General features: G+C 43.0%; 1 protein-coding gene across 1 annotated transcript in view; it reads right to left on the reverse strand.

Annotated features, from left to right (window-relative positions):
• BMPER (BMP binding endothelial regulator) overlaps nucleotides 1–15864 on the reverse strand; it is a 230641-nt gene that overhangs the window by 93633 nt on the left and 121144 nt on the right. The window contains exons 10-11 of the mRNA XM_048511883.1: nucleotides 10979–11083; nucleotides 4094–4139 (exon numbers count right to left, since the gene is read on the reverse strand). Coding sequence (XP_048367840.1) covers nucleotides 4094–4139; nucleotides 10979–11083 — 151 coding nt within the window. The remainder of the gene's footprint in view (nucleotides 1–4093; nucleotides 4140–10978; nucleotides 11084–15864) is intronic.

Consider the following 15864-nt stretch of genomic DNA (forward strand, 5'->3'; position numbering starts at 1 on the left):
CTGAAGGGATTCTCTCTGCCTCCATTTGCTGAAATTGGCCCCATGACGTTTACTCTGCAGGGTCCAATCCTGGGTGCCTTTTCAGCCCCCAAAGTACATAGTATTCAGCTGGTCTTGCCGATTCTGACAATATATAGTATTCCTATTTTTTTAAAAAAAAAAATTGATGAGCTATCTCCCTAGCCATGAAGACACAAATATGAGAATCTTAGCTGCTCAGAAGCTTCCCTCTGTGAACTGACTTTTTCCCCCCTTACTGCACAGAAAACTCAGTCGGTCCATGGAGGCCAGGTCTACCCAGCGATTTCAATGGGAGGTAACCAGGACTTCCAAGTGGTTAAGATTCTCATATTTGTTTCTATGTAGATATGGAGATAGCTCATTGAAATAAATATATTTTTAACATCCTGGGGTTACCTTCAGCAAATGGCAGCAGGGACAATCTCTTTCAGCTGAACACCTATGGAACAGCACATTTAAAATACAGATTTGACACATGAACCATCCTATGCTATTCCAACAAAACTACAGAGTGAATGAATTATGAATAATAAAGAATTAGTTTCTGAATTGCATTATCTTTTTCATGTCAAGAGCCCCAGTATCTGAATTGTGGATCAGAATCTACCCATTCTGTTCACTATCAATTTTTGTTGCTATGTCCTCTTGGCTAGTGGCTTAACCACTCATTTTATTTGTAACTTGTAAGCTATTCCCAATGTTAGAAAACTAGCAATCTAGTGGTAAGGCTCCTACAATATGTTGGTGGGGCAGCCACCATTTTGCAATGCCATTTCACTTCATCCTACTCTTACTCTGGTTTTCTACCAGCTCAGTTAATCTGTAGGATAAAATAAGTAGGACAGACTTTATAATTCTCCGGTCATATAGATTTAAACTCAACATGAGAGGGGATGTGATCGCTTTCTGAGCCCTCCCACAGTCACTAGAAAAACTCATTTTTATTTTCAGTGGACATCAATTCTGAATTTTCAGAATTTTTTCTCACAGCAATTAGTACAATTTGTTCCTAATGCGAATGCTATTCTATTACAACAAAATACCCACTACTTGGTAGTGAAAGCACATAGACTTCAGTTGATCACTTCTCAAGGACCATTATTTATATAAACTACTAGGGAGGACTGGGAAATATTTGAAGGTTTTTTTTAAATTTAACCAATTATAGTGTTTTTGTAATTCACTTAGAATAATTCAAAAAGAGTGACTCCACCCTCTTCTTTTAATCCCACTGAATTTCCATTTATAAATAAGTTTTTTTATACCAGTCAGAAAAATGACAAACTGTATTAAATTATGTGGAAAATGCTCTCATTGTTATTGTGGTCATTTAAACTACTAACTGCATCTTAATAATTTTAAAGCAAAGGATATTTTGTGGGATTAACCGTGGTGGAAAGTGCAGTCAAATGAATACTTTCAATAAATTCCGCAGTTGTAATTCAAGCCACTGTCAATCACAACCTATTTCCAGGGAGGTGTCCAAGAATTTCTTCCTATCTGACCGTTTAGGCGCTACTCCTTTTTGACTTTCTCTTTTGCATATCCTCTGCACACTACATCTCTCATACATCACATTTCGGTTTTTTTAACCAGGTTTTTAAATTGTACTTCCTTATAAATCAGTGTTGGAGAGACTTAACATTTTGTACTTGCTTTCTTTGGAGGAAGTAGACTATTGCTGTTTCCAATAATATACATTCACACCTTTGCAAATGAACCTGGGTCTCACTCATTTCCCCAGGAATATTTTGAAACATCAAACTCCAATCCAACAAGACAGAGTTATGGACTCCCAGCTCCAGACTATTTCTTCAGTGTCTGGGCTGGCTGTCAAAGATTGTCTTTTGTGAGAAAGGGGACTGCTTGCTAACCATCTGGCTTCAGCAGCTGTGCAACTAAGGAACACTGACAGGGTTGGTGTCAGCCCTTGGCTCTGTAAGCGAGGCAGGATTCCACCTGTATGGGCCAAATAGACTGGGTTGGGAGAAGAAGAACCAGATGTGTGCGAAACATTTCGTAAAAGGATGTTCAGCACTCGATAGCTCATAACAGAATGGGGACATCACAGGCAGAATGAATTTTCACATCACAACACATCACCACCCTGCTTTTCAGTGTTGTCCTTTCACACACTCAGGCGGTTTCTGCACAGCCAAGGGAGAGAGCCTGCATCGGCATTAATCATGCTGATGCAGGCTCTGGGGCCATTCGCACAAACGGCCCCATAGGCTGCGCTGCTGTTGGAACAGGCTCCACGCAGCCAGGCAGCCCCCTTGCCTCCTGCTGGCAGCCGTCGCTCTGCTGTCGCTCTGAGGAGGCCAGGGGACACTTCCCCATGGCCAGAGCGATGGCTGCAGCGACAGAGACCAGGAGGCGTGTCCCCTGGGCTCTTCAGAGCGACGGCTGCCACCAGGAGATAAGGAGGTGTTTGGGCCGGGGAGGGGAATACGCTGGCTTCCACCCGTTGCTGTTCGCATGGCAGTCGATGGAAGCCGGCGTTTGCAGAAAAACTCACTCCCCAAGCAAGTTTTGAAAACACTGTTTTGGCAGGAACAGAGTGCCGCTGCATCAATTTGGCAGCGGCACCTGTGCGAAGGGTCCCCGCCAAAACGGTGTTTTACCAGGCTGAAGGCGTTGCTTTCTGCCCGTGCAGTAAGGGCCTTAGCTTCAAGAAGTCAAGAGATGCACATGCATGTGAGAATTAGAATTATTCACCAAGCCACTTCATTCATCATTTCAAAATTCTTGGCATGAATTCTAGAGAAGATCCTTTCTTTCTAGTGACCACTGTTTATTTTCATATTTGTCCGTGCGTGCCTGGGTACAAAATAAGTATACATCCAGTCAAGAGTTAAAGATGTGCACATGTTGAACTTGGTCAGGTCTTTCTATTTTTAAAAATGCACAAGTCCAATCCTTTCTCATGGCTGTTTCTGATCATGTGTATTTCACACTTGAATCCTGCATACCAAAATGCAAAGTGAGAAGAGGAAGGAAAATCCCATGCTCTTTCTCATACTCACTTGCAAGAATGCCGCACCATAGACCTTTTCAGATGTTACATCTGGCAATATCAAACAGCATGTATTGGGAGCACACATCACCCACAATCCCCCAGATACGTACTGTCACCACTTTGTCTGAAACAGACACCATGCATGCATAAATACATGCATTTGGGACAAATGGTGATGGTGCATATATCATATGATTGGATACAAGCAAATATAACACCTGAAAAAAGCTTGTTAGATACATACATTGGAATGAACAACTGCACCAAACAGATCTTCAGGTGAAGTCTATATATTAGTGTAAATAAAATAAACAGGAATCCATTATTTGTGATTAGGAACAGAAATAGATTATTCTTTAATCTGCTATTCTGTCTTGACAATGTAGACTACAAATGGTCCATGGTCATATGGCCAGATTGTTCTACTTGCAAGGTCATCAATTAAAATAAAGGTGTGTTACCTAACACTTATTAGCCCAGTAACTGGTACAAATACTGAATGAATTAGGTCAGTATTAATATAACCATACTGATGCTGGAAAACTGAGGCTGAGAAAATATTGACTTGCTTAAGGCCAATGAGTGAATTCACATCTAAGATTTAGACCTGAGAATTTCCAAGTTCATTCTCATGACACCAAAGAGATAAAACATGCTAAGGGGCATTTTGTGCAATTATGCAAGTAGAACAAATTCCACTGGAAACTTCTATTCTATTCATACATATTTGCAAAATAACTGTATGTGTTTTGGTCCTCAAAGCCCCTTAAGTAATTTTGTGATGCATGCAAAATATGCTGACAGAAGTGTCTGAGAACATGGAGCCTTACATCATAAATCTCTAGTGGATTGCCATTAGAAAGTGGTTTGAGTGTAAACAAGGAAAGAATAAAAGTACTGGGGTATCTACAGAGATAACTTGTATGAATAATCTCTGCCCTGCTGCAAATATTACTTTTGTTCCTTACACTGAATACATCAATTAGTACTGTCATTTAGGGAGGGGGAATAAATAGATGGTTGAAAAGCAGTGTGAAGAATTAACTTACTCACTTTCAGTGCAAATGGGACAGCATCCTTTTCGGTTCAGGATCTTTCCCTATTTGGGATAAATAAAACAGTGTTTATTTTTAAAAAATGTTAGTCACATTGTGGCAGGTGTGGAAATGGTGAAAGTTGGGACCCACTTTTCAACTTCATTCGAGAGGCACAAACTATTAAAAAACACCATTCTGTGTTTTTGTACATTAATGCCACTTAAGTCTGCAGAGAGACCGTTTTGTTCTATTGATCCACAGATTTTGACATTACAGGTCCCTCTTTTGTTAGTCTTTTGGAAAGCAGAATAAAGTGTAAAGCAAGAGACATCCATCTGCTTTCCTTCAATCTTCTTTAAACTGATGCAGAGAGCTGCTGTCATGGAGCCTCAGGCTCAAACAGCACATGCAGAATAATGCACTTTCAAACTGCTTTCAGTGCTCTTTGAAGCTGTGCGGAATAGCAAAATCCACTTGCAAACAGTTGTGAAAGTGGTTTGAAAACCCATTATTTTTGTGTGTGCAGAAGGGGCCATTGTCTGTTGTTTTGGTGAAGGAATGCTCAAATTCCTAAACTTCACTTATTTATTCACAGTCACAGAAAAATATGAAAAAGTACAATAATAATATAAAATAATTGCTAAAAGTGATACACATTAAATAGTAGAATATTAGAAGGAAATTTATCAAATACCTACCAGATTGACTCATAGCCTGTTTGAAAATCACAAACAGGAAGCCAGTTTTGCAAATTGACAGTTCATCTGCTTTTCAACTGGTTTGTGAGTTTTTGGATGGCTGTTTCACACTATTTCCCCCTAACAGTGCAATCCACTTGCCACATACACGTACACTGCACTTATGCATTCTGTGTTTACACATTATGTTTAATAATACAGAGGACCTAACAGTAGTTTGACTTTTTAAAACGTTACCACAATTAATATACAAGAGACCTTCATGAACAAAACAACATGTTATTCAGCCACAGTAAAATAATGTGGAAAAGTCAATGAATGAAAATAAAGAGCCATGGTTTTATCAAAGGTCCCATTTTAACTTTTGGGATTTTCTGATTTTGGGGAGGAGGGTCCTCAAATAGCATTTTTCTTTCCCAGTAAATGGAGAAGAAAAGTAGGTAATCCACCTGGATTTCTAATGAGCAACTGTGCTTCAACAACAGAGTAAACAACACAGTTCCTGACACTAATGTATGCCGCTATAGAACTTTGCTGCAAGAGTATTATTCAGATCTCCACACCAGACTTCAGTAAGGTTTAAAGTAGCTGGACTTACTTTACATACAGGCACGAGGCAGCTGCACAAATGGTCCATAGCCAAACTCCTTTCAATCTGCCTATATTGACTTTTTTCTAAAATGGTGTTTTAGACTCTTAATTGGCAAAGGAAAAGAGCCAAGCTTCAGGAAGTCACCATAGAGTAAACAGAGAACTGTAATGATTGTGGCTTCAATGCACACTTGAGGTCAGAAGAAATTTTCCAGTGCTCTTGGCTCGGTAGACAGTCAAATGCCATTTTAATCTGTCCATTATTCCTCCATTTCAAGGCTCAAGTCTTCTCTTAATATGTTGCTGAGGCCAAAAACCTTTGTTACAAGTCCTGGCAGGAACAGTAGTGGTCAACACCGAGAAACATGTGGTGTGTTTTGTTTTGTTTTGTTTGGAATCCTCTGCGAATTCCTGTTAAAAACCAGCTTCACTTAATTGGACTCAAATTAGAGGCTCTGGCTCCGGTTCAAAGAGCTACTTTAAGGTGTGCCGGAGGGTTCGGGTGCACCCACTAGGAATGTACGCTTGTTCCTTTGCTTTAATCAGCAGACCCCAGTCAAATATCACAAACTGCTTTTGAACATTCCCTGAAGTTCCAAAAGGGATGAGCGAAGCGGCATGAAAATCAAATGGGCAAAGCCCCCCCCCCCCCCCGGATGCACTTAACTGATCGCAATCCAGCCTACGAGTCAGATTTTGAGGTTCGTTTTAGAAGGTCACTGCCAGCTGATGGATCCTTGTGGAGAAATTCAAGCAGTCACCCTGGGCAGTGAAATCTCACATTAAGAGAACAGCTGATTCCTTTCATGAAGAATATGATAATGACAACCTTCTGAGGTCTACGATCCCATGGAAGCTCCATCATCTCAACTAGGCATGCTGGATCAACTCAGACTGTTCTAGCTCAGTACTGTCTACTCTTTCTGGCATAGAGTTGTCAACCTCCATTTGGTGAATCCACCATACTTTAGCCAGTGTGGTGTAGTGGTTAAGAGCAGGTGCACTCTAATCTCCCGGACAACCGGAGAACTGGGTTTGATTCCCCGCTCTGCCCTTGAGCTGTGGAGGCTTATCTGGTGAACCAGATTAGCTTGTGCACTTCAACACATGCAAGCTGGGTGACCTTGGGCTAGTCACAGTTCTTTGGAGTTCTCTCAGCGCCACCCACCTCACAGGGTATTTGTTGGGGGGGGGGGGGAGACTGTAAGCCCCTTTGAGTCTCCTAAATCCAACTCTTCTTCTTCTTCTTCTTCTTTTAATTTCAATAAGCCTTTATTGGCACTTACCATGAAACATACAATATAAATACAATTAAAATTACTAGATAAAACTTCACACTGGATCATAAGTTCAGTTCGCAAACCTCAGCCATGAAACTTTGCCACTGGCGTAGACAACAACAGTCAAAGGTCATTACAGTTTAAGAGCATATTTTCTTTTTATCAAAGCTCCTGTAAGGGTTTCTCCATAGGAAGTCCAATGATTTGTAATAAGCTGGATCTTGGCTTCCTGTGTTAGGAAAGTGGAGCAGTGGAGGAGGAGAAATAGCGCCAATCGGAGATCCAACTGCCCTGGACTGCAGGGGCAAAGCCTCTTATCGTTTGGTAGACCCTTGAGTCTTCCTCTATGGAGCGGGGATGATCTTCTTCTTCTAATTTGGAGTGGGTGAACCCTAAGTTAAGCAAACAAACCTTTCTGCACCCTAGGCTAACTCCCTTGTAAAAACACAAAATGTTTTTAAAATATCACACGTTAACAGCAATTCCAACAATACATAAATGGTATACAACAATAAAGATTCTCTGAGAATCTGAACTGCTGTATAACATTTACATTTTGTTGGAATTGCTGTTAATATATCATGTTATTTAAGAAACAATCTTGAGTTTTTACAAGAGAGTTAGCCTAGGGTGCAGAGTACTTTGTTTGCTCAACCTCCACATGGTAGCTGAATGTCTCCTGAGATGACAACATCCCCAGGCAACAAAGATTAGTTCCCTTGGAGAAAATGGCCACTTTGGAAGGCGAACTGATGGCATTATGCCCCAAGTCCCTTTCCTCCCCAAATCCTGCCCTCCTCAGTTACCCCAAAATCTCTAGGTGTCCCCTAAACTGGCAGCAGATCTTCAAGGCTTAGGAGAGAAGGGTCTTTCCCTGTATTTGATACCCGTTCAGGAGAGATGCCAGAGATTTCACCTGGGACTTTTTGCAAGCAAAACCACAGCCTCTGTTCCATTATCTGCAGTGACCTTTCCGGTGGGCAGAACGGCCCCACCCATATGCCTCTGTGGACTTTAATAATATGTAGAATAGATGACCCGCTTGCCTAGAGAGAGGCCATCTCCATTTATCCCTGTTGTTCCAAGCTGGGGAGTTGTGATTATTGGTTAATTGCCGAAAGGCTTGCTACACAGACTTGTATATTAACATTTTACTTATTTATTGAGGAATAAATAAATAATGTGCCAATTGCAGAGCAGAGCTTTGCACGTTCCTGGGGGCTGGTTCTTGGCAAACGAGCGCTCCTGCCTAGTTCTGCCCAGAACACAAACTGGGAAGACATATTTTTTTGACAGCCACTTGCAATCTAGTGCTCAAATGAGACCATCATTTGCTCTGAGCTTCCACCAAAACCCAAAAAGTTGCTCCCAGCACCTGTTGTCCTTTTCATCTTGCGATGAGAGCCCGCAGGATCCCCACCATCACCTCCATCCCACAAAAATACTACATCCACAGGGAAAGTCTTAATTGGGCAAAGTTCTCTAGCACAGGCGAGAAATATACAGAGGACTGCCTGCCCCGGATAGTCTTTCTTCCATGTTTTCATAAAAGGAACTGCAGTCATAAACTGTGCTGGAAGTGGCAGGAATTCAAGCAAAATTAGGCTCTGTAAGCTAACCTGCTAAGCCTGGTTACTTGAGCTGCCATGCTGGCACCGGATCCTGTTTTTGTCTTGTGGATTAAGGAAGTCCATTATTATTAACATGTGCTGCTAGAGTTTGTTAGCACTGAGAGCTCCCTTAGGAGCGGGCTGCAAGAAGCAAGTCCGTTTTTGTCCATGAATATTTATGAGCAGGCATTTGAGCATCTACACATTTTGCAGGAGCTCTACCTTGCTTTCTTTTTATGCGAGTGCTCGTTTTATATCCACGGGCTGTCCTCTCTTTTCCCCGCCCTCTGTTTGATAAAGACAAAGCTAATTAGGATTTTTCTTCCTTTGGCCATTGGAAGTGGTGGTGTTCAATTGTGCAGCAGGAACAGCTGCTCTTGTTTTGTGCTTTGTTTGGCACGGCAGTAAGGCGAGCAACTTTTCTTTTTCATTTGTTTGTAACAATAACAGATGTGAATGAAAAAAATTAATACTGTCTTTGTTAGCCATGGGACAGAATGCCCAGAATACATTTGAATCTCACCTCACGTTTAGAGGTAGAAAACGTATTTCACCAGAACAAAACTTTCAAAAAGATGGTTAGACTAAAGAACTACGGTCTAAAATTGTCACTGAAATCTAGATGGCCACAAATTGGATTCCAGTGGCCTTTTTTCCCGAGCCCTATTTTGGATGTTTGGCTAAATCATTTGGATATTCAGAAAGGGTTGGAAGAAAGACTGAAACAGATCAGATTTATAGAGGAGAAGTTGATTTATGGCTACCAATCTTGATCCTCTTTGATCTGAGATTGCAAATGCCTCAGCAGACCAGGTGCTCAGGAGCAGCAGCAGCCGCAGAAGGCCATTGCTTTCACATCCTGCATGTGAGCTCCCAAAGGCACCTGGTGGGCCACTGCGAGTAGCTGAGGGCTGGACTAGATGGACTCTGGTCTGATCCAGCTGGCTTGTTCTTATGTTCTTATGTTCTTATCAGCTTTCCAAGAGGTCTCCAAATCTCAGCAGGTCCCCCTAAACAAGGCCTAGAGGCATCTGCAAATCTACGGCATCTCGTCACGTGAATCTGGCCTCTCTACCAGCTACATGAAATTATCCAAGCAAACCACATAACATGATGTCAAAACACCTCAGAGGTAAAACCCTTGAGATGAAGCATCACAGATCTGAATGATCTGCTCCTTCCCACCAGTACTGTAATGAGTACAAATATGAGAGGTAGGCAACCCAGGAGAATCAAGCCTATGCTGAATAGGATCACGGGCCCAAAAGCTTAGACTCCACTGGGCATAACACCTTGGACTAATTAAAAATTGTATTAGGTGTTGTGGAGTCTGCCACCCTTACTGTACCATATAGGCATACTAACAGAGTTGCTGACTTATGTAGATCTGTTTAAATTACAAGATTCTCGACACTGTTAATGGGGTTAATGCTACATAGAAACTTCTATCTCAAGCTGCCTTGCTCTTATAGTGAGGCAAATGCCTGATCTCTTAGAGCCAGTGTGGTGTAGTGGTTAAGAGCAGGTGGATTCTAATCTGGAGAACCCAGTTTGATTCCACACTGCTCCACCTGAGTGGCAAAGGCTTATCTGGTGAACCAGATGTGTCTCTGCACTCCTACATTCCTGCTGGGTGACCTTGGGCTAGTCATAGTTCATTCAGAGCTCTCTCAGCCCCACCTATCCACAAGGTGTCTGTTGTGGGGAGAGGAAGGGAAAGGAGCTTGTAAGCCACCTTGAGTCTCCTTACAGGAGAGAAAGGGGGGTATAAATCCAAACTCTTCTTCTTCTCAGGTTCTACTCAGTTGGCCTGCAGGGCACAATCAGTGATGCCAGCTTTCATTACAAAGTCTGGTATCTCAGCAAACCAAAGAGGCCTGGGGGGCACAATGCCTCCCAGTGGTCTCACACAATAAGAACTGGGGAATTTTCACTTATGTCCATATAAACAAATGGAAGTAGATTTCTTATAGAAATTAGTCTCATTTTCCAACTGCTGAGGTCTCTCCCCTCCCCAAACCCCATCCTCCTCAGGCGCCACCCCAAATATCCAGAAATTTATCAACCTGAGTTTAGCAATCCCAGTTGCCAGCCACAGCTGGCAAACTACCAGGAGGAATTGTTGGGATAGGAACAGGTGAACTGGCATTGCTCTGGCATGCACTGTGTCAGGAGGCCTGTTATTATGGGGATTTTGCTATTGCTGCTTTATGTATGCTGGGGGTGGAGGAATGGGTTAATTGCATTTCTAACTGACTTTCAACTGTCTTCTGAAAGAAAGAAAGAAAGAAAGAAAGAAAGAAAGAAAGAAAGAAAGAAAGAAAGAAAGAAAGAAAGAAAGAAAGAAAGAAAGAAAGAAAGAAAGAAAGAAAGAAAGAAAGAAAGAAAGAAAGAAAGAAAGAAAGAAAGAAAGAAAGAAAGAAAGAAAGAAAGAAAGAAAGAAAGAAAGAAAGAAAGAAAGAAAGAAATGGCAACCCCATTTCCCTAACATTGTATCCCCATTTTAGTAAACCCATTACATAATTTTTGCCTACCCCACCCCCTGCAAATGCTGTGGCACATGCCCCTGTGGATACGTATATGTTAGGATGGGAAGCACTGTTCTAAGCTGTCACCAAACCTGGATTTTACATGGTGCTTTTATCCCCCGTCAGGGATTCAGCTGAAAAGATGTGCCAGTGAATAAACAACAGAGAGAAAGCATGCTCAATGTTACACTTACATGAGGACAGCTACTGACTGGAATGCACTGCTTCTTGCGACACTCTGTATTGCCTTTGTTACAAGCACAGATGGTGCAGTTAACTGAGGACCACATCTCTCCATCCTGCAGCAGAAAGAACATGATACAGCCATCACCTGGTGTGGCAGAAGGAAGGAAGTCATCCCAGAAATACATCATCCCATTATACAAGGGGGACAGGAGGCAGTCACACTTTCCCTGTCGGAGTTAGTAGTAGTATTTATTAAAATAGCCAAAGGCCAGTAAATAAATATAATATATGCAAAGTGAACTACATTAATATCACTTCATAAAAACTATATACAAAAATTCCATTGGTAACAGTTTGTTTAGGAAGAAATGTCAAAGTTTAACACAGCTAATCAGTCACTGAACATCACTGCTTACTGCTTATCAAGGAGTTACACTTTTTATATACTAGACAGCAAAATTTCGCTACCTGATACGATATCTTAGGGTTTCTATCCTGTAACAAAATTTTCAGTTTCAGGATATCCATATCTATCCCCTCTATACCAGCAACAGGTGCTAACACTGGAAAAAGTTAAAGACTCTATTCCCCTAGGTCGTTTCCCCACTTACCTCAACCAAAGGTAGCTGCGCGCTACTCCCAGTGCGCGTCATTTCTGGCGTGCTCCCGGGCTTCCCCACGACCCTGAGCGCTGCGGGGGGGTCATCAAAAGGCGCCGTTTCAAGGAGCGCCAGGAATGACATGTCCTGAGGGGGCGCGACAGCGGCAGCGTCCGGGCGCCTGCGTTGTCACCGCCCCTGTAGTGAGGAGTGCCGGGGGACCCCGCGCTACTTGGGGAGAGTAGCGCGCAGCAGCAGGTAAGTAGGGAAACAACTCTAGACAGGTTCTCAGTTCATATATAATACCTTGAACTATGCCTGGTAGAAGGCATCAAAGCAGGCCCTAGAGAATGCCTGATGGCATTTCAAGGACAAGATGTTAGAAATATAGGGCACTGCCACGCAGCCCACCCATGATTTCAAAGGTTTATAGAAAAGAGGTAGCACGGCATCATTTAATTGTATGTGAATATCGTAAAGACATTGACAAATAAGTGCCATTGCCTGACTGATATTCAGTTCAAGAAGATGCACAGGATCAAGCCCAATCTGTCTGAATTGAGAGATCGTTCTGCCAGACCAAAATGGGTAAGGTGTCGCAGTCAAAAGTTGGGGGACCAGGCCCAAAGGATGGCTATGAATTTTAAGCCAATATTTGATGGCTACCTTCCAGCAAAGTCATTGTTTAGTCTGAGCAGATAACGAGGTGTCCCTCTCCACCTAGTTGGATTAAGGATGGGATCTGATCAGGAATAACCTTTTTGCTCTGGTCCTTCCTGTTAAGCAAGTCATATTCCAGTTTCAAGACATATTTAGAATATTCTACCAACACCTGATTAGCAGCATTTTCTTCTGGAAAAAGAACATTCAATTTGCAATTGCCCAGCGTTGTGATCGTCTCATCTGGGATAACATAATTAGAAAAATGTGATACACCAAGGCCACGTGATTGGCATGTTTAAGTTACTGCACGTGAAAGTATCTGATTCAGATCTTAGGATGCAGCAGATTGATTTCCAGATGTGGCATCATTCTCCTTTAACCCAGGAACGTACTTAATACTGAATCCAAATTCAGATTATTTACAGTGCTAAGGCAGACATCCAATCTGTTCAACATCTGAAAATGTTTATAGAACAAAAAAATTCACGCCAATTCTAACAGGTACAGAAAAATATCTTACTCTACCTCCTGCTACCCCTCCTTTTCAATGGTTCTACGGCTCCAAAATGTTGCTGCAGAAACGCCCTGGGTCTCTTCCGTATAGATTGATCACATGTGCCAAATGTGGTTCCTAAAGCATTCCATTTCACCCACGGATGGTCCCGAGCTACTCCTTTTATATTCGACATATGGAAGCTTTTGATTGATTGGAATGCAATGGAGGTGGGGGTAGATAGTAATGCGGCAGAACAAAACAGCAGGGATTATGGAACCATATGATCTGAAGTGCAGTCGAGACGAGGTGGATGTAATTTTTTGAAACCTATTTGCCAAATGATATATTTGCTCCCAATGTGTAAGAACTGTCTTATCTTCCCTCTGGTTTTCTTTTTGGTTTTGTGTAGCCTTTTGTGCTGTTGCTCATTACAGCACACTGAACAACCTCCAAGCGTGCTTTCTGCTGGTAAAAGATTCAATAGAGTTCCTCATGAATAGCTGGCGAGACATGTTTATTTGGTTCAGCCACTATATTTATTCAATTAACTGCATGCTTTTGTGCTCTAGATTTCAAGCCCTTTCTTCCTCACAGGAGAGATTCCTTCAATGACATACACTTTCTAGAGTATCTGCCCTGTTCTCTAGAAGATTCCAGAGAGAGATCATATGCAGAACAAGTCTGCCCTTGTGATTCAGGAACTATTGAAACAGTACAACATATATTATTTTTCTGCTCATTCTATGCTGAGATTCAGAGCCATAACTTTGGCCCCCTGAACCAAACTGCACCAAACTTGGGGGGTGCCATCATCTCCAGATGATACCCTGAAATTTTGGTGCCGATACATCCAAAAATGCACCCCCTGAAGGAACATCAGTGGCCCTTTCCCCACTTTTCCAAGGGTTGCTGTGCGCAATTCCCAGCGCGCGGCATCCCTGGCGCACGCCCGGACGTCCCCACGACCCGGCGCTCTGCGCGGGGTCATCAAAAGGCGCCCTTTGAAAGAGCGCCAGGAATGCCTTGCACTGAGGGGCGCGACAGCAGCAGCGTCGGGGCGGCTGCGCTGTCGCCACCCCTCTCAGTGGGGAGTGCCGAGGGACCCTGCGCTACTCTCCTCGAGTAGCGCGGGGCTTAAGGTAAGTGGGGAAAGGGCCCTAGAAATTTGCCCAAGAATCTTTGTTCTGCATTGAGTTTTCTGCATTGCTGTCAATGGGGGTTGCAGGCTGTGGGGGGCACATTTCTGAAGGCACAGTCTCAAAACTTTCACGGTCTCATCAGGAGACTGCCCTAATGATACCCCCAAGTTTGGTGCAGTTTGGTTCAGGGGGGCCAAAGTTATGGACCCTCAAAACTGTAGCCCCCATCTCCTATTAGCTCCCATTGGAAACAATAGGGGATAGGGGCACCCCCTTTGGGAGTCCATAACTTTGGACTCCCTGAACCAAACCTCACCAAACTTGGGGGGTAGCATAAGGACAGTCTCCTGATGATACGCTGAAATTTCGGTGCTGCTAGCCTAAAATCTGAGCCCCCTGCAGGCCAAAAATGGAAAACCACTAAAATACCCAAAAACGAACCCAGCATTTTGATGCCCCCCCCACAAGGTGATGCCCTGGGCAGCTGCCCACCTTGCCCAATGGGCATTACGCCAGTTCTTCTTCCCCTGCCAAACTCCCATCATTGCACCCTCTTTCTCTCTTACAACCAGCCACCTTCTTCTCTCCCTTAAACCAGTGGCATTTTCTTCCCCCCTCTAAACAACACTTTCATCTGCCCACTACCAGATGGACTGGGGTTTACTAAGGTTTTCCCAACCTGAAAAGGCTCCAGGGGGCTGCTCTCTGAGCCTGTTGTGTCAATAGACCTACAAGCTAACAGTATAGTTGGGGTACTTAGAAAAAATAGCAACTTATTGCACCACTGTATTGTCAAAGAATTATTTCATGGCCAAAATAACTGGGGGTCCTTCCGCACATGCAGAATAATGCACTTTCAAACTACTTTCAGTGCTCTTTGAAGCTGTGCAGAATAGCAAAATCCACTTGCAAACAGTTGTGAAAGTGGTTTGAAAATGCATTATTTTGTGTGTGCAAAAGGGGCCTGGGTGTTGCAGTTTTCCAGGTTATGTGGCTGTGGTCTGGTAGTTTTTGCTGCTAAGGTTTCACATGCATTTATGGCTGACATCTTCAGAGGCAAGTCATGGTCAGATGGGATTCTTTCTGTGGCACAGTGTAGAGTGACTGTGTGGTGGGGTATATGTCTGGTTTACTTCACAGGTGAGAAGGGGGGTGATGCACATTTCCATGTGTCCTTATGGAGTTCATTTGCAGTTGCATTTCACTCCACACTGTGTTACTCCACTGCACCACTGTTGCCTGTTTCATTGTAAACTACCAGTGAGTCGACCATAACTGAATGCCATAAGAGGTGGAATTCAGCCCTGGGCAGGCAACTAAACAATTTTTAAACACAAATAGCATTCATTGCATATAGCCAAAGGCCATTACAATCAAACACAGATCATAAAACACACTATTGTTTTATTCCATGGAATAATAGATATGGGTTGCTAAAATACTTTCCAGCTAGAATCAGAACCTATTCACCTCTCCCAATTAGAAAGCTATGAAACGAAAGGCTCTTTGGGCATTCACAATTGGCTCAATCTATTTGACACCAACTGGCTGGTTGATGCAAGGTATCTGACGCCAACTCACAGCTAATCCCATGTCAGTTGGGAGTCAGACTCTGATTGTGGGTCCCAGAGTTGCTGCAACTTGGTCGGAAGCCAATTCACAGCTGATTGCAAGGATTAGTTGAGTCAGTTTCTGATATCCCACCTTGAGAAACTTTCCTACCAACCAGCCTGCTGTTAAGACACAGCAAAGTGATTGGGTGGGCAGGTGGGAATAAGAAACTGACTTTCATATAATCAGGGTAAAAAGTCTGCTTCTGAGCTCTCCCCACCCCCACCCTACCAAATATAGAAAAGACACTGAGGCTGCAAAGTTAGGGATCCAGGGCTTTAGATATCTAACTTCACTATGTTTCAGCCTTCCGAAAACACAGTAATTTTAGTGGAGGGGGTGGAGGCTCACTCCTAGATTAGCTGAGGGTGAGTTTTTAATTCACC

This window comes from Sphaerodactylus townsendi, linkage group LG11 (assembly GCF_021028975.2).
Source record: "Sphaerodactylus townsendi isolate TG3544 linkage group LG11, MPM_Stown_v2.3, whole genome shotgun sequence".
In the NCBI taxonomy this organism is placed as follows: domain Eukaryota; kingdom Metazoa; phylum Chordata; class Lepidosauria; order Squamata; family Sphaerodactylidae; genus Sphaerodactylus; species Sphaerodactylus townsendi.